We start from the raw sequence: 19,397 nt of genomic DNA, 5'->3' as shown, positions 1-19,397 counted from the left end.
TTATTACCATTTCAGGGGGTTTTTTTCTGAAGCTCTGCTTCAGAGGCTTTTTTCAGCCTCTTTTTTTTGGTGCTATAGAATGGAAACATTCAAAACACTGTTTTTCCTGTTTCACCCACTTTTCACCAGAGAAATACTTTTAACTTTTCTCATATAGATATGGTATCTCTATCCTTGATCAGGCTGCTGAACTTGTTTCATATTATTTCTAAAATAGTAAAAGGAAAAACCAAAAACCAGAAATGATGACATGCTAGGTACTTCAAAAATGGCTGGAAGGGATTGCTAAAATAGTTATATTCACATACTGTATATTACTGTTATCAAGAAAAAAATTTTTCCACTGGCTAATAAGACTTTCCTCCCTTTGCTTATGTAAAATTAATATTATTCCATACTTTGCATATATTAAGGTTTAGTTAGCATATACTTGCCTTTATGTTGTAGACACATGGTTGATGATATGTTAAGTGCTGATGATGTCAGTTGTAGCAGCAGTCAAGTCAGTGCAAAATCAGAGAAAAATATGGCAGATTTTGATGGGGAAGAATCAGGATGTGAAGAAGAGCTGGTACAGATTAATTCACATGCTGAACTAACTTCTCATCTTCAGCAGCACCTTCCAAATCTTGCTTCCATTTATCATGAGCATCTCAGCCAAGGTAAGAAATAGTTAAATCAAAGATAGTCAGTCTCTAAAAAACAAAACAAAATTGTATTTGATGGAAATAGCATCATAATATTACTAATCTTCCTGCTAATGATGACCTTCATGTTACAAATTTTACAGGCTTTTTAACTTTAAAAAAACAATGAATATTGTCATATGAAACAATTGCTCCATATTTTTTATAAAAATTACTGACTTAATATCTCAAAGTTCACACTGCTTGCAAAAGAACAAGATATGAAACTAAAACATGTGATGTTTGTACTGAATAGTGTGGGCTATTGATTTGAGCAGGTTATATAAATGCTCACAGATTTTAAAACTTTATGTCAGAGGAGCTCAGACATTTAGTATAAGCCAGTGTTTCTGATAGTGGGTTAAAAAAAATATCCAATCAGGCCTTCAGAAAATAAGCTAGCTTATTAATGTGGATTTTATCAGCTTTATTTCTATAAATCGTGCTATAATTGTGGTTTATTTTTTATTTTACTTGTATTAAAAGTTGATTGAACACAATTTAGAAGTTAAAAGGTGAAGTATAAGAATAATAAAATATATAAAGAGCTAAACTACTTTATCTGATCTACAATATCAGATATCAATATCAGTTCTACAATATCAGATAAAGAAGTGCCTTTTCATCTGTGTTATTCTAGTTGTAGAGGATGTTCTCTTGAGAGGCATTGTCAGGCAGAAACTTTTTTTATGCAGGTATTTTAATCCAATATAGAATTTTACAAATTACTTTTGGTAAGAGTCAGGAATGACACAGAATTATTCCTCAGTAGTTTCTTTATTATTATGCAGCTACAGATAAAATTCTTGCTGGTTTCTAAAGTTAGACTAAAGAAACTATCTCCGTAACTATAGATATAGTCTGATTTGCTAGGTAGAGGCAATCTTAACCCTCTCCCTGCCTACCAGACTTTCCATGTCCTTCTGCTTCTTCGCCCTCTGGGAAGCAGCCCCTCCCTCTTCGGACTCCAGACTACATTACACTACAGCTTCTGTTATTATTTATGCAAAGGTAAAAGGGTGTAAAAGTAACCTGTGTTAAAATTTTAAATAAGTATATTTTAGATTTACCTTTTAAATAATAACATCAATACAAATACAAATTATTCAAAATGTATAAGAAATGTTTTTGGCTTCCAATAGTAGTATTTTGACTACATTCCAGCCTGTTGCCAAATTTTCATTGCATTATTACATACTCACAGTTACAAGGTTCTAGATAAAATTAAACTTTGAACAAATCAGGAATCACTGCAATACCAACACCAAAACCTAATGAGGCTCAATCCCAATAGCAATCTTCTACTGTAAAGTAAGTATTGCATAAGCACATGTATGGATTGTTAAACATATATATCCATGTGAAACTACAGGAAAAACCTGTCACTTAGGTATCTTCTTGGACCTTATGTAAAGGCTGGAATACTGTCAGGTTTGCAGCTCCATAGTTACTGCCTTGTTCTGAACTTCTGGATGTTTTCATTATGCTTGTTTTGATACATGCTGCCTCTTAATTGGGAAGGAAGGGAGGAATACATATGATGCTGATTAAACTGAAAACTGAGATATTTTATCATGCATCCTGAGTTATATTATGATTAAAGCTGTATGTAGGAGAGGTTTAGGGAAGAATATGCCTTACACATGCACAGAAAAAAGCCCAGTTTGGATTGCAGTGATATTTCGTCCAATGATCTTTGTGGATAATGACATACCATATTTTCCAGAGTATAAGGCACACTGGAGTATAAAATGCACCTTAGTTTTTCAGGAGGAAAATAGGGAAAAAATAATCTGCCTACCAGGTATTCATTCATCTGGCCAGTTCTTAGCCTGGTTAGCTTCAGCATATTAGTTTGCTGTTTTTGAGCACTTGTGCTTGCTTTCTATCTCCTGATTGGGGATAAAAAAGTTTCTCAAACACTTCACTTGTCTCTCTCTTCAGAGAGGGAAACAATGAGAAAATCAGGCAAAGGGAAGATACTTAGCTGGCTTCACTCTTTAGCACCTCTTTAGGGCTGAAAAAAAGCTTAGTAAAAGCAACATTCAGAGTATAAGACACACCCAAATTTTCAACCTCTTTTAGAATTTTTTTTATTGTCCAAGTGTGATTGGACACACAAGGAATTTGTCTTGGTGCATATGCTCTCAGTGTATATAAAAGAAAAAGATACATTTGTCAAGAATCATGTGGTACAACACTTAATGATTGTCGTAGAGGTCAACTAAGCAATGAAGAAACAATCAATATTAATAAATATCTTAGGATACAAGCAACAAGTTACAGTCATACAGTCCTACGTGGGAGGAAAATGATGATAGGAATGATGAGAAAAACTAGTGGAAATAGAAGTGCAGATTTAGTAAAAAGTCTGACAGTGTTGATGGAATTATTTGTTTAGTAGAATGATGGCGTTCAGGAAAAAACTGTTCTTGTGTCTAGTTGTCTTGGTGTGCAGTGCTCTGAAGCAACATTTTGAGGGTAGGAGTTGAAACAGTTTGTGTCCAGGATGCGAGGGGTCAGAAAATATTTTCCCCACCTTTTTTTTGATTCGTACAGTATACAGGTCCTCAATGGAAGGCAGGTTGGCAGCAATTGGTTTTTTTTGCAGTTCTGATTATCCTCTGAAGTCTGTGTCGGTCTTGTTGGATTGCAGCACCAAACCAGACAGTTATAGAAGTGCAGATGACAGATTCAATTATTCCTCTGTAGAACTATATCAGCAGCTCCTTGGGCAGTTTGAGTTTCTTGAGTTGGCGCAGAAAGAACATTCTTTGTTGTGCTTTTTTGATTACCTTTTTGATGTTAGGTGACCATTTTAGGTCTTGAGATATGATAGAAGCTAGAAATTTGAAGGTCTCTACTGTTGATACTGTGTTGTCTAGTATTGTGAGAGGTGGAAGGGTTTCTCCTAAAGTCTACCACCATTTCTACGGTTTTGAGTGTGTTCAGTTCTAGATTGTTCTGGTCACACCACAAGGATAGTTCTTCATCCTCCCATTTGTATGCGGATTCATCATTGTCTCGAATGAGTCCGATCACTGTTGTATTGTCAGCAAACTTCAGTAGTTTAACAGATGGATCGTTTGAGATGCAATCATTAGTATATAGAGAGAAGAGAAGTGGTGAGAGTACACAGCCTTGGGGGGCACCTGTGCTAATTGTACATGTATCTGATGTGATTTTTCCTAGCTTCACCTGCTACTTCCTGTCTGTTAGGTGGGGGAGGTGTATCTTATACTCTGAAAAATACAGTAATAGGAGGGGAGCTCTTTTGCTCCTTCTAAAAATGAGTTGTGCATAATATCTGTTGCTTAAAAACTATGCAACTTTGCCAAGAAAGAAAAAAACCAATAACATTTCATATGTTTGTTCCATAGTGATTCATAATAAATTTTAAAGAGATGAAGAATACCCAATTTATTATAATATTTTTAATAAAATTAACTGCACTTGCCTATATTTAGTCCCCCTATATCCTGACTTGCTTCAAGTTTATAGGGTTGCATATTAATGTTTATTTACAGGTATTCATGGACAGTTTCCACTCAAGTCAGGATACACATTCTATATTTTTAATAACACCTGTCTTTTGCTCAGGGCCAGCAGTTCATAAGCACCAGTACAACAGCAACGCAGTGACAGATATTAACTTGGATAATGTTTGTAAGAAGGGAAATACCCTTTTGTGGGATCTGGTCCAGGATGAAGATGCAGTAAGTTAAATATCACACAAGAATATTTTCCAAAGAAAAAAGTAATAATAATTGTCAATAACTCTTCTCTTACTTACTCTAGATACATCTTTCTGAAGGTTTAATAAATGAAGCAGAGAAGCTTTTATGTTCACTAGTATGTTGGTTTACTGATAGACAAATTCGTATGAGGTTCATTGAAGGCTGTCTTGAAAATTTAGCAAATAACAGGTAAACAACCCAGAGTTGCTCTGAGGGACATGGGCAATTTCTAAATATGATAATAAACAATTAGGCTTATTAGGTATTAGTTCTTCACTATTTTTTTCTTTAAATATAATCATATGATAATGTCAATGTAAAGGCTGTAAATTAAAGATCACCATGATGCAAGTGTTAATTTATATCTAATTTTCTTTCACTCCTTAGATCAGTTGTAGTTTCTCTTCGTCTTCTCCCAAAATTATTCGGTACATTTCAACAATTTGGGAGCAGTTATGATACACATTGGATTACAATGTAAGTACAAATACCCTGACATAGCAAAGGAAGCTGAATATGATTCCTTATACTAGTAGTATGATTAGAAATCAGAAATCATACAGGCATTCTTTACAAAAATGCTAAAAAATTTAAAATCCATTTCATTTTATCTTCAATTTAGTAACTTCAAACTACTTGCTGATTTATTTAATTACAAATGGAGTGGTACGAAATCTCCACGAACTGCTCAACGTACAGGGCAGGGAGACATATAGTGCACCCAGGCCAGCCAGTGGGGGATCAACCAATTCTCTGAACTATCTATCTATCCATCCATCCACACACCCACACACCCATACTCATACGACAAAAGGCGGTCCTGTAATTGGCATTTGGATCGGCCTCCCAGAATACCATCAATCAGCTGCCTGTTGCCGCTGCTCCACCAACTCCCCTCTTCCCCAGCTATGGCAAACCACCAGCTGATGCAATGTTCAATGTATAAGATGCACCAAAATTTTCGTCCATTTTTAGGGTTGGGGAAAGTGCGTTTAATACTCCAAAAAATACGGTAGGTCTCAAGGAAATAATAGAAAATTTGAAGCTAGCTTGGATCTTTAGCGGCTATGTGGCACAACATTAGTTTATTCCTCATTTATTTAATTACATCCACAAGATCTTTTTGAATAATGGAAGTGTTAAAACCAGTCTTGGTAATAGAGGAATAAACATCTTGATGTATTTTTTATTCTCATTAAGAGATCAAACAGCATTTATTTTCAAGTTCTCTTTTAGTTATGTTTTCAGTATGATGTTAAGAGCTATATTTACAACTAGATTACATACTACCTTACACTTGGCTGCTAAACTGCCATGGCTTGATTTTTAAAATGTCTTAGAAAGAATTATTTTTCCTTCTGAATTGTATGCAAGCATCTGTCTTGGTTATGTGATTACTAGAAGTCAGCAACCATTTGATGACACATAACCAGTATGTAGCATAAGTATTCTCTGCCTGTAAATGTATGCATTCTATCATGTATAAGAACCAGTTTGGCCTAGTGTTAAAGTACTGGCCTAGAAACCAGGGGACCGTGTTCTACTTCCACCTTAGGCATGAAAGACAGCTGGGTGAATTTAGGCCAGTCATATTCAGCCCAACCCACTTCTAAAAAAGTTACTTCTAAAGTAATAAAGGCAGGACAGAAAATCTAATAAATAGCTTAACATATCTATTGTATATGCACTGTTTGCCCTTCCACATGGATATTGTCTTGTCACTGTGTTCTGTTTTAAGGTTGAAAACGATGCTGGAATGACACCATCGGATAGTGAACTGTTCTATTTTGAAATTATCTCTATTCAATTTAGAGATAAGAAACAGGCTAAATATGCTAATCCAATGTGACCTTCAATTGTTCAATTGATTTTCACAACCTCCCATTCATAAATGCTGCAGAGTTCTTTCCCCTAAAGCCCTCCTTGAATACAAGTCTCTTCAGCAAGAGAACACTGCCCAGTCCATCTTTAGATCACCACCCAGCAGTGTTTTTAATATAACTAATGATAATTGATAGCCAGTGTCGCCAAGCTCCTAGAAGGTTGCCAACCTTCATACATCCTTGTTATTTTACCCAGCATATAATTTACTTTTAAAATCACTTCCTTTGGCTTCTTAATTGCCATCTTACCTTTCTCTTGTAGAATATATCTTCCTATAGAACACTATTATTCTCAGGTCCTACTTATCAATTAAGCAAAAATAAAATCTTGCATGGATGTGTGTAAGAAGACATTCACTCCTGCATGCTGTCACAAGATAAAACCTGCCATATCATGTCTAGTAGTGGATGTAATGAGTAATGAATGGAACAATTGCTTTACCAAAAAGTAGTTATAGTTATCATACAGAGAAACCTTAAACCTAATATTTAAGAAATATTATGAACTATCTAAGAGATCTTATTAAATGCAGCGTGGGTGTGTATGACTTACATAATGGATTTCTTTTCTATAATTCCCATTAAATGATATAAACTCTTACATTGAAACAGGTGGGCTGAAAAAGAACTTAATATGATGAAGCTTTTCTTTGATAATTTGATATACTACATTCAAGCAGTCAGAGAAAGACGGCATAAACACACATTGTAAGTATGATTCTGGAGGATAAAGATTTTGGCCTTTTTTGTCTGTTCATGATTTAATATTTTGTACTTTCATTGTTCATCCTGGCCTAGCTAAACTCTATTTGCACATGACCACACTAATTGTTTGATCAGTCAGCATCTCAGTTATTTCTGCCATTTTTCTCCAGAGATGTACTAGCTCTTTTGGTATGTGGAAAAAGGAGTTTAAAAAAAAGGAATTCTGATGCAAAATAGAATTTGACATTTTAAAATGGCATTGACCAAATAAAATTATACTGAGCCAGTGTGTAGCTCCAATATCCATCAATATTTGCTTCTGCTATAAAATCATGACTTATTTATACCATACTATTTTATGCTGAGTGCTGACTGTTAATTGAAATTGTTTATGTTCAGCAATGTATATATTGGAATGGGAGAAAGGTAAAAAGATAGTTTGGAAATTAAAACAAAAGAATGTCATTTAGGTATTAAATATACAATAGATTCCATATCTTATATAACATGAGATACAAATTCAATAAATGTATACTGAATATACATGTATGTTTAGTATTAATAACTGAAACTATTTTGAATACCATTTGTTAAAGTTTCCATATGGCACTAGTATACACCTATTTAAAACATTTAAATAGCCACACGTCTTGTATCCAACACTGGGTGCTTCACAATCAGAATATAAAACATCTATTTAAAATAAAAATATCAAAACCAAGTACTACAGTCAAAAGTTTCCCATGCAGCCCCTACATTCATCTCACCTTAACCCAGCCAATGAAGGAAAACCTACAGTTATAGTGTATTAGTCTTAAATTCATAAAAAGGTTATTTCAGGTTAATATAGCCAGCATATATATTCTCCAGTGTTATATGACAAAAAAACCACCCATGTTTCCTTGAAAATAAGACTCTGTCTTATATTTTTTTTGAACCCTGAGATAACCGCTTGGCCTTATTGCCATGTACTCAAAAGCTCAATTAGACTTATTATCAGGGGATGTCTTATTTGGAGGAAAACAGGGTAATAATATTTGATGTATACTCTGTAAGTTAGAAGGAGAGGGATGACTTCTAGGTCATGTTCACCTCCAGTGGTTTTTTTTTTTTTACATCACTAAACCCTCAGTGCAGTAAATTCAGCAGTAAAAATCAGTACTCAACATTGTGATTTTTGTTTATTTAACAAAATAAGAATGAAATAGATTAATATTTTTGTATTTATGCTATCCTATGACTAATAAAAAATTGTTCTATTTTATATTTTACTTTACAAAATATCCCCATATAAATTTTAGTTTGTTTTGATTGCGTTTCTACATTGTTGCTATGTATCACCATGCACCCTATAATCTATAAAAGCTGGGGAAACTAAAGTATTTCATCCAACTGGAAAAATGATGGAAAAAAATCTGAATCCTACAATAAAGTTTAGTTTTAAGATTTGATATTTTACAATGGACAAATTAAAATTCTCTTTTTGATTTAGGATTTTTAATTCCTCTACCTTTCTTGTCGCAAACCCTAAATTGGATGTCAGTGAAGTCTACCACAGTCAAGTTTAAATGATTTTAACTTTTTCAACATTTATAATAACTATTTTTTATCTGATAATGAGATTAAGACAATCCTCATAAAAGATGAGATGTATTAGTGTAATTTAATGTGGAAAAATGCTAAGCTGCCTTAAGGTTTACTAATTTTTTAAATAATTTCAATGATAGATACAGCCATAGCGCAGAGGTTCAGGTGCGTCTTCAGTTTCTGACATGTGTCTTTTCCACTCTGGGATCACCAGATCATTTCAGTAAGTTCTCACTATATCTTAATTTTTTTATAAACAATTTTCTGCTTTTTTGCTGAAGATTTATTTCTTAAACACTTAAGTTGAAGAATTTAGAATGCTTATTGTAACAGCAAACTTTAATTACAAGTAGTCCATGACTTACAGCCAGTTGCTTAGCAACCATTTAGAATTACAACAGACACCAAAATATAATTACTACCCGATTCCAAACTTTCCGTGTTGTGTTCCCATTGCACTTGGGTGTTCAGCAACCAGCCCAGTTTATGATTAATAGAAGGTAGGTAGCTAGATGAAAGAAAGGGAAGGAAGGAAGGGGGAAAAAAATCAATAAATCAAGGGTATAAAATCAGGCATGCAAAGAGAATCTGGATTCATATTTATTGAGCTAAAAGTTTGATGCAGCTACAAACAAAGCAAATAATTGTATCTAGGCTGCATAAATAGAAGTATTATATGAAGATCAAATAAGTTCTTTCTTTTCTGCATTGGTCCACATATTATCCGGTCGTGGACATTACATTTTAGGAAGGACAGTGATAAACTGAAACCTGTCCAGAAGATAGCAATCAAGATGATAATATGTTGGGAAAAGTGAACCTATGATGAAGTATTGGATATGTTTAGCCTATGGCTGAGGCAATTGCAAAGAAATATGATAAAAGTTTTATATGAATATCTGTCATATAAAAGAAAGAACAGAATTGTTCCATGAGATAATAAAGAAACAATAGCGCTAAATTACAATTTCTAATACTAACTAAGGAACTGTTGAGTTTTCAGTAGGGGACTTTCATTCAGTGAAGGTGTTTAAAGAGCTTGGATAGGCATATTTTGGGGATGCTGTAATAGTTGGTTCCTGAATCTTGAAGGTTGTTTACCAATTAAAGGATAACAATTATTTCTGCAGGTGTATGGAGCTCAAGTAATTTTGTACTGTGGTACTAGTTTTCTGGGTATGTTTTTTCTGGCTATGTTTGCATCCAATTCTGAGTTTTGCTGTGAAATGACAAGATAGGAAAAGGCATGAACACAGTCATTACTGACACAATCAGTTATTTTCTCCTATTCATTGATCTCAGATAGGTATTTGATTTTCCAGTAATCTGTAGACAGCAAGGCAAGGCAGATAACTGGAGAGTAAGTGGCTTGAAATGTTGGGCTTAGGTTGATCCATACTACTTGCACCTCTTCTATGGTTGCAAAGGTATAAGAAGTTTTCTTTGCTGAAATCTAATTTTCAAGTAACCAGCCACAGCCATCTACTATGTGATATTTGCAGAGCTATTTAGTGGGGAGAAGCCTTTGTATTCAAGTTGATGCAGTTTCACATAAAACATTCAAAGCCCCATTTAATCTACATTACAGGATTGAAATCTGAGCAATTAATATATAATATAAAGTTTTGCCCAATCACGTATTTTCTTAATAACTACCCTTCATGACTAATTCAATGTAGCTGGAAAGGGTTGACGGAATTTGTCAGGTTATCACTGTGGAATGTGAAATATTAATTTCTTTGAAATGAGTGGGCAGTACTGTGCTTTTTAACTCACAATATTGATGCTTAATATCTGTTGCTTAGTAGTAATATTCTGCTTGCAAAATATTCAAGGTGTTGGCAGCCCTGCAGCTTTAGATAATCTTTTTAAAAAGTGACTATCCCTTTTTATTAAATACTGGGTTCTCTTCTCTTCGTCTCATTTTCTTCTGTGCGCTGCTTAGAGTCAATGCATGGGTTAACTTCTGTCTGTTTACCAGGGGCTGACTAAGAAATATTCTGCCACACCTCCTCTCTGGCTCCACTGGGTCAGTTGTTTTACTCAGTCTGACCTAGAGGGGCGTTAAAACTTTTTCTCTTGAAAGCAGAAACAGTCTTCAGCACAAAATATTCTTTTAAAGTACCCAGAGTTTCTGTCCAGGGCTCTGGCAGAACTCCAAATTTCCACGTGAGTCAGGGATCTTCCTGTTCATGTGCCCCACATTTTATTGCTGTGGAGTTTCAGGTGCCATTTTAGCTTCCAGCCTGACTATTTAAAGGCAGAAGGAGTGTCTGTTCAGGGTTCCAGCAGAACTCATGGATCCACAACAACAGCGATCAGCTGTGAATCGGGGAGCTTTCCACTCACATGGTCGGTGCCTTTTAGTGCTGTTGCTGGGACAGTTCGCTCCCCGATCGGTCAGCATTTTGAACACAAGGAGAGCTGGAAGTCGCAAAAGAGATCTCAGTGAGCATGTGCTGGGAGAGAGCGTCTCCTCAGCCACCATGTTATTTTTGGTTGATTCCTGCTGCTAGCTCCCCTGCCACTGATGTGTGTGCTAGGTGGTCCTGATTCACTGGTAAGCTCACTACCACCTTTATTCTTTTCTCATCTCAAGTGGCCTTGGAGTCCTTTTCCTTTATAGGAAAAACTCCTTTTTAAAAGCTTGTTCCTGGATTGGAGCTGTTTGTTTATACAGTGGTACCTGTACTTAAGAACTTAATTCGTTTCGTGACCAGGTTGTTACATAGAAACATTCTTAAGTAGAAGCAATTTTTCCCAAAGGAGGAATGTAAAAGCAAATAATGTGTGCAAACCCATTAGGAAAGAAATAAAAGCTTGGAATTTGGGTGGGAGGAGGAGAAGGACAGTCCCTGCTGAAGGAAGAAGGTGAGGTGAGAGCAATTAAAAAAACCCAAAACTTTAAGGCAAAAAAAAAAAAGAGAGACTCTGAGGCAGCGAGGAGGAGCATGCGCCTCCCATACACCTGGTGCGAGGCTGCTTCCCATACACTGCACCAGAGAGAAACCCAGGGGGAATGGCAGGTAACTGGCCAGGCCTTTGTGCCACTCTCAAATTTCCTAGGAAATTTTCCCAGGCTGGGGTTCTTAAGTAGAAAATGGTTCTTAAGTAGAGACAAAAAAATCTTGAACACCTGGTTCTTATCTAGAAAAGTTCTTAAGTAGAGGCATTATTAAGTAGAAGTACCACTGTATAAGTGACCCTTGCTCCAGGGCTTAAAGAGAACTTGATCTTCCAAGGAAGTTCCTCATTGTCCCTTCTTATACATCTGACTAAGCTTCCAGATATTGTTCTGTGACCATAGTTCCAAGATTATTATTATTTTATTATTATTTATTTTGTCAAACATGTACAAAATAGTAAGTATTGGTATAAACATTATCAAAGTAGGTACAGGTAAATTAGGCAATAGGACAGGGACGGTAGGCACAGTGCTGCGCTTATGCACCCCCCCCTACAGACTGTATATAGTCTTAAGATTTTGGGGTTGGGGGAAGAAACCATAATTAGGTAGTGCATTCCAGGCATTGATCACTCTGTTGCTGAAGTTGTATTTTCTGCAGTTGAGTTTGGAGTGGTTAACATTAAGTTTGAATCGATTGTGTGCTCATGTATAGTTGCAGTTAAAGCTGAAGAAATCATTGACAGGCAGGACATTGTGATAGATGATTTTATGAACTACATTTAGGTCAGATTGAAGGTGACAAAGTTCTAGGCTATCTAAGCCCAAAATTTCAAGTCTTGTGGAATAAGGTATTCAGTTGCCAGTAGAGGAATGTAGAACTCTTCTTGTGAAATATTTTTGGACTCTCTTGATTGTATTGATATCTGATATGTGGTGGGGGTTCCAGACAGGTGAGCTGTATTCAAGAATTGGTCTATCAAATGTTTTGTATGCTCTGGTTAGTAGATTAATATTGCCAGAGAACAAGCTACGCAGGATTAGATTAATAACTCTTACTGCCTTTTTTGGCAATGTTGTTACAGTGGGCTCTGGCACTTAGATATGAGTACTCCAAAGTCCTTGACAGAGTGAGGGTCATGTACAAGGGTGTGTCTTCCAAGCTTGTATTTTGTGTTTTCATTCTTTTTGCTGATGTATAAGATACAGCTTTTATTGGTTGAGATTTGAAGTTGCCAGTTGTCTGACCTTTGGTCAAGGTCTTTTTGATATATGGTCAAGATCTTTTAGAAGGGTAGCAGTATTGTTGGTGGTATTAAATAATTTAACATTGTCAGCAATGAAAACACAGTTGCTTGTAATATGATCACAGAGATCTTTTATGTAATTTATGAATAGTATTGGTCCTGGAACGCTGCCTTGAGGGCCACCATTGTTGACAGGTGCAGGATTTGATAGGGTACTCCCTATTTTAACCACTTGTTATCTTTTGACAAGAAATCAGTTAGCCAATCATGAAGAGGTCCAGAGTTGCCATAGGATTTGAGTTTCAGGAGAAGTTTGTCGTGTACCACTGAATCAAAGGCTTTACAGAAGTCTATGTAAATTGTATCTGTTGTTTTGCACTGATCGAGATGTGTTGTCCACGTTTTTGCATTGTAGGAGTTGGAGGTTACAGGATAATTTTTTCTGAAACCAAATTAGAGAGTAGGTTGTTGGTTTCTAGGTGAAGATAATGGATTGGTTTATGATTGATACCTGACTTTGCAGGTATCCAATCATTGAGATTGGTCTGTAATTTTCAACATTACTTGGATCTCCTTTTTTGAAGATAGGGATACTGTAGCTAGTGACCATAAGTTGGGTAAGAAGCTAGTCCTGAAGGATTTTTCAAAAATTATGCTAAGAGGTTCAGCTATAGATGAGGAAAGCTTTTTTAAGACGTATGCACATAGTCCATCGAATCCAATAGATAGGGATGGTTTTAGTTGTGTAAAACCTTTCCAACATTATCTTCTGTAAAATGGATTTGTGTTAGATTGTTGTTGTTATTAGTGGTATGACTAGGAAATATTGAGCATGAGCCATTGCTGTTTACAAAGACTGACTTGAAGAATGTGTTAAAGTTGTTGGCTTTAAGAGCTTCATCGTTATATTTTTTACCATTTGGTCCTTTGAACAGTGGAATGTATCTCGAGTCTTTGAGTTGGTTAACAAAGTTATAATGCAATCCTTTAAAACAAGCATCAGACAAAAGGATCTGTTAAGCTCCATAGATATAGGCACCTTCAAGTGCCTATTCGGCCATCACACAGAAGGTTCCTAAGATTCAACTTAGCAGGGGTTCATTGTCAATAGAGAATCATGCTATTTGGCCTGTCATCCATCCCTTGCATCTTTACCAAACTCTTGGCAATGGTAGCGGCAATCCTCAGGGCGAGTCTGATAAGGCTGCAGTGTTACCTGTATGACATCATCACTATTCAAGCCCTATAAGGCCATGGCTTTTCTGTGAACATCTCCAAGAGCCATCTTGTTCTGACCACCAACCTCCTACACTTCAATGCGGTGATAAACACAGAGTCTTGTGAGGTATTTCTGTCTCAGGACCATCTGTCCAGCATCTGGTCTTTTATCACACAGATTCGGATGCTTCAGTTGGTCCCATTCATTGACCAATTTCAGATCTCTCCATTGGTGGACTTCCAGCGCCATGGTAAAGGGCTATCTATTTAGGGAACCCACCTGCATTACGATAACAACAGGCACCAGTTTTTTTCGGTTGGAGGCTCAAGTCCAGTCCCAGGTGACCCAGGAACATTGGAGCCAATCGGATTTGTCCAAAAGCATAAATTGGTTGGAGCTGCGAGCGGTTCATCTTTATCACTTCAAGCACGTCCTGGTTTTGATAGACAATGTGGCTATCTGATTACACATCAATTGCCAGTGTGGCACTTCGTACAACAGCTTCGTGCAGGAGGCCCAGAAACTAGCTCTCTGGGCAGAATGTCATGTCTATTCCATCAGCAAGGAACACATTTCTGGGGCATCAAATATGCAAGTGGATTGGTTGAGCAGGACCACCATAAATCACTCAGAGTGGTATTGCACCTGGATCTATTTGAAGCCCTCTCCCCGAAAATCAGCAGACCAGTAGTGGATTGTTCATCCATCTACCCAATACTCACCTTCCTGGAAACATGCATCGCAAAGGCCTATGCAGTCCGGGCTACTCTGTTGCCATGTTGCGTAACTGCTCAATGGACTAGAAGTGTGGCTACTACAGCAGCTCGGGCCACACAAGCCTTTGTTGAGAACATGTGCAGGGTGACAATGTGGACATCACCTTCACCCTCTCTTAGACACTAATGGCTGGATTCTTTCACATTCGCGGAAGCCTCATTTGGCAGGAGAGTTTTGCAGAGGGTCTACTCCACTTCAGGGACTCTGGACTAGCCTTCTTCCTGCCCTTGAGTCTTTAAACTTGGGTATATCCCATGCTTGGACTCTCCAAGCAGCACACAGGAGAATGAACATTGTCTTACTTGAATGTTTCTTCTATGTGTGTTGCAGGAGAGTCCAAACCCACCCTATGGTCTTCTGGTCCAGGGTATGGGCATTATTAGATTTAATGATGTTCCGACTCCCTTTAAGTCTACACCTTCGTAAAACAACTGATGCAGTGGAGCCAGAGAGGAGGCATGGCTGGATATTTATTACTTAGTCCTTGAAGCATCCCTTCACATGGGATGCTTCAACCTATGCTTGGGCTCTCCCACAGCACTTTAGAAGGAATGTTCAGGTTCATTTTCTCCTTTTATTTTTATTATCAATAACTGAAGGCAACAAGTACATCAAATACTCCTTCCTTCTATTTTACCCACAACAACCAACTTGAGAGAGAGTGACTGGCCTAAGGTCATCTAGCTGGTTTTTATGGCTAAGGTGGGAGTTGAACTCACAGTCTCCCATTCCCAATTTCTAGCCTTATACCTTAACCACTAGACCAAGGGTGTCAAACCCGAGGCCCGCGGGTCGGATCCACCCCATGGGGTGCTTAGATCTGGCCCATGGGGCTGCCCTGGAAACAGTGAAGGACTGGCCTGCACTTGGTCCAAGCTCCATTTTTTGTTGACAGAGGGATTTGTAGGAGGCTGTTGGGACCCGTTAGGGATTGTAGAAGCTCAGGGACCCGTTTTCTGTAGCAGAACTCTCAGGCCACCACAGGCACTTCTGACACGAGTGACGTAGAACTGGCCATGCTCACCCTGGCCCCTGAGGTTAAACACAGCCTTGATGTGGCCCTCAATGAAATCAAGTTTGACACCCCTGCACTAGCCCAAACTGGCTCTTCGTCAACATTGATGGATGACCTTTTTGAGCAATGTAACTCTTGAAACATTTTGATGGTGGGAGGACTTTTGATACTGTTTACAACTATATTGTGGATCAGCTAATAAGTCTGAAGTACACAATAGTGTTAAAATGGTACTATTGCAGGACCAAGTTAACATAGGGACATAAAAGTGATAGGTCTCTTCTTTTGTTGCTCCCTAGCAGCTGGAATACAAGGCATGGCATCTGTGATTCTGAAGGTAATAAATAGCCATCAGTACTGATAGACACTGATAGCTCAATCTTCCATGAATTTTTCCAGCTTCCCTATAGTCTAATTTGGTTCATGTCACATGTGAAAGGAGCATTTTCCACAGTTTACAGGTAGTCCTCAAGTTACAACATAATGGAACCTGCCTCATGGTTCCAAGTCATAATGGTCGATAAGCAAAATGCCCACGTCATAGCATTGCTTAATAACCCCCACTCATGTTCCTCCCAGTGCTTCATTAAATGGCACATGGGATGCTTCAGGTGCGGGAGGCATTGGGAGGTTAACAATAGGCACCTGTCCTGAGCCTCCCAAGGCTTCCTGTACCCATAGGCATCCTCTACTTTGCTTCCCATCCCTCAGGGTCCTCACAGCCTTGGGCCTACTTCCCATCCTGCAGGTTTCCCACACTTCCACATATTCCCAATCTTGCACTTACTTTTGAAAGATCTCTAGAGCAGGGGTGAAATGCTACTGTTTCAACCCAGTTTGGGTATACTGGTAGCGGCCATTGATTCAGAGAGAACTGGTAGTGGCAGCCATGCAAGGATCTGCCCGGACGTTGCCATTTTGAATAAGTACGTATGATGGTAGCACACGCAAAACACGTGCACAAAGCACATGCTTCCAAACCGGCAAGGAAGGTAAGTAGATTTCACCGCTATTCTAGAGGTCATATTAGGGAAAGATAGCATGCCAGTCCACTTCACACCATCTGTATGTCATGTGACTCTGCACTGCAATAGGGCAACATTTAAGATCAGGCACAGTGTTGTTCCAGAGCAACCACTCCAAAAACGGCACCTGTTTCTGGGATGGAGCAATGCAGCCTATGGATTCTGAGTGTTGGAGCAACCTGCCCTCCTTCCCCAGACAAGGTCTAGTACACCAAAACTCTGGAGCTGATGGACATCATGCACATCACCATGACAATGTATGTTTATCAGAAATTCACTGATTAGAAAAATAAAGGCTAACCTAGGATTTTATTGAACCTATGCTGCTATTGGGTTTTGTTGTTCTGGTTGTATATTATATAGAGATATTAAGCCACATTATAACCCATTGGAGGATGGGTTTTGAATAAAAATGGATAGCAAATTTCATAAATAAAATATATTTGAATTTTTAGGGTTGAGTCTGGAACAAGTGGATGTACTATGGCATTGCTTAGTTGAAGATTCTGAATGTTATGATGATGCTCTACATTGGTTTTTAAATCAAGTAAGAAGTAAAGATCAGCACGCCATGGGAATGGAAACCTATAAGCATCTTTTTTTAGAAAAGGTAAAGTCGACTTGATCTTTGCTGTATAATCAGCTATCATTTCTATTGAGCACATGCTTCAAAAATTATAATTCTTTTTCTTGTTAGATGCCTCAGCTGAAGCCTGAAACAATTAGCATGACTGGATTAAACTTGTTTCAGCATTTATGTAATTTGGCTCGATTGGCTACTAGTGCGTATGATGGTGGTTCAAACTCAGAGGTAAGCAAATGTACTGGAGCAACTGTTTCATTTTTTGTAAAATTAATATGTCTATGAATCCTTGGTGTTTTCTGAGCATGGTTGTTTTCTTGTAGATGTTTTATTACCCAACCCGATAACACCATCACTGCTAGAAGGGAGTGAATTGTATTGAAATGAATCATTAGATTTGTATGCCGCCCCTCTCCGAAGACTCGGGGCAGCTCACAACAAAGCAGCTTTGTTCCCTGTTTATAGTCTAATGATTTTCCCTATCAGTGTTGGTGGGAAGGCAGAATCCTAATGATAAAATTAGAGATAGAATCAAAATCTGTCTTTTTTATAAATGTTTACACACCAAACTCAAATAAATATGAATTTTACAAAATAATACCTAGTAAAATAACAAGATGATGTAGAAGAAAATGAAATGAAGAAATATTTAATGGCAGGACAAAAAATAGCACAAGAATCATAACAAATATTTTGGAATATTACAAAGTTCACCTCGACAAGCAACTTGCATTGGTTTTCCTGGATGCCCAAAAAGCATTTGATAATGTAAATTGGGAATTCATAAAATTACAATTGGACTATATAAAATTTTGCCCTAAATTTTCAAAATTAATTGATAAAATTTATGATAAACAAATTGCAAGCGTAATAATAAATGGTGAATTAACAGAAAATATTGAAATAAGAAAATTAGTAAGACGAGGATGCCCACTTTCATCACTCCTGTTTATTTTAACTTTAGAATCCCTCTGAAATAGAATTAGAGAAAATCAAGGTATCAAAGGTCTAAACATTAAAAATAATATAAATTACAAGCCTTTGCCGATGATCTGGTGTTTGTTCTAGAAGAACAGTTAGAGTCTGGATCAAAATTAATTAAAATGACATAAGAATTTGTCAAAATGGCAGGATTGAAAATAAAAACAAAACAAAAATAATTACTAAAAAATGACAAAAAATAGGAACTGGAATTAGAACAAATAACAAATGTACAAATAGAAAAGTAAAACATCTAAGTATATGGTTGATGGCAAAGTATTTTTTGATAAAAGAGGACAATTATAACAAATTAATTTAACAAATAAAAAAAGACATAGAAAATTGGAATAAACTTCAAATTTCATTCATTGGACAAAGTTTGGCAACAAAGTTGAATATACTACCCAAAAATTTATTTTTATTCCAAGTTGTCCCAATAAATCTAGAGAAACCATTTTAAAAAAATGTAAATAAATAATTTAAAATAAAGTAAATACAAATTTCATTTGGCAAGGGGAAAAAACAGGATTAAATTAAAACCCCTACAAGATTTTAGAGAAAAAGGAGGATTGGCATTACCCAACTGGGAACTATACCATTAAGCGGCAAAAATGACCTGGATTAAAGAGTGGATATCATTGAAAAATAAAAAAATATTGATCTTGAGGATCATGATATAAGAGCTGGACGTCATGATCTAATATGGGATGACAGATACAAAATATACAAATACAGTGGTACCTCAAGATACGAACCCCTCGTCTTACGAACAACCCGAGATACGAACCCGGGGTTCAGAAAATTTTTGCCTCTTCTTTTCGTCTTATGAACGCCAAACCCGAACTTCCGGGTTCGGCGTTTGAGAGGCTGCTGGGAAGCCCCCCCGGCTGTTTTAAAAGGTGACAGCCGGGCGGCGGGGCTTCCCAGCGGCCTCCCGAACGCCGTTCGGCAAAAGTTCGGGTTCGGGAGGCCGCTGGGAAGCCGCACTATGACAGGCAGGGGAAGCGGCGTGGAGCAATGGGAAGCTGAAGCCGGCGGCGGTTTGAG

At 37.2% G+C, this 19,397-nt stretch overlaps 1 protein-coding gene across 5 annotated transcripts in view; it reads left to right on the top strand.

The window, feature by feature from the left end:
- USP34 (ubiquitin specific peptidase 34) overlaps window positions 1-19,397 on the top strand; it is a 167,988-nt gene that overhangs the window by 53,632 nt on the left and 94,959 nt on the right. For all 5 annotated transcript variants that reach the window (XM_070734803.1, XM_070734804.1, XM_070734802.1 and 2 more), the window contains 8 exons: window positions 448-662; window positions 4,287-4,402; window positions 4,485-4,612; window positions 4,811-4,900; window positions 6,919-7,014; window positions 8,739-8,821; window positions 17,242-17,396; window positions 17,484-17,597. In XM_070734803.1, coding sequence (XP_070590904.1) covers window positions 448-662; window positions 4,287-4,402; window positions 4,485-4,612; window positions 4,811-4,900; window positions 6,919-7,014; window positions 8,739-8,821; window positions 17,242-17,396; window positions 17,484-17,597 — 997 coding nt within the window. The remainder of the gene's footprint in view (window positions 1-447; window positions 663-4,286; window positions 4,403-4,484; window positions 4,613-4,810; window positions 4,901-6,918; window positions 7,015-8,738; window positions 8,822-17,241; window positions 17,397-17,483; window positions 17,598-19,397) is intronic.

The sequence above is a fragment of the Erythrolamprus reginae genome, chromosome 1 (assembly GCF_031021105.1).
Source record: "Erythrolamprus reginae isolate rEryReg1 chromosome 1, rEryReg1.hap1, whole genome shotgun sequence".
NCBI lineage: Eukaryota > Metazoa > Chordata > Lepidosauria > Squamata > Dipsadidae > Erythrolamprus > Erythrolamprus reginae.
This window is presented reverse-complemented; position numbering and strand designations above follow the sequence as displayed.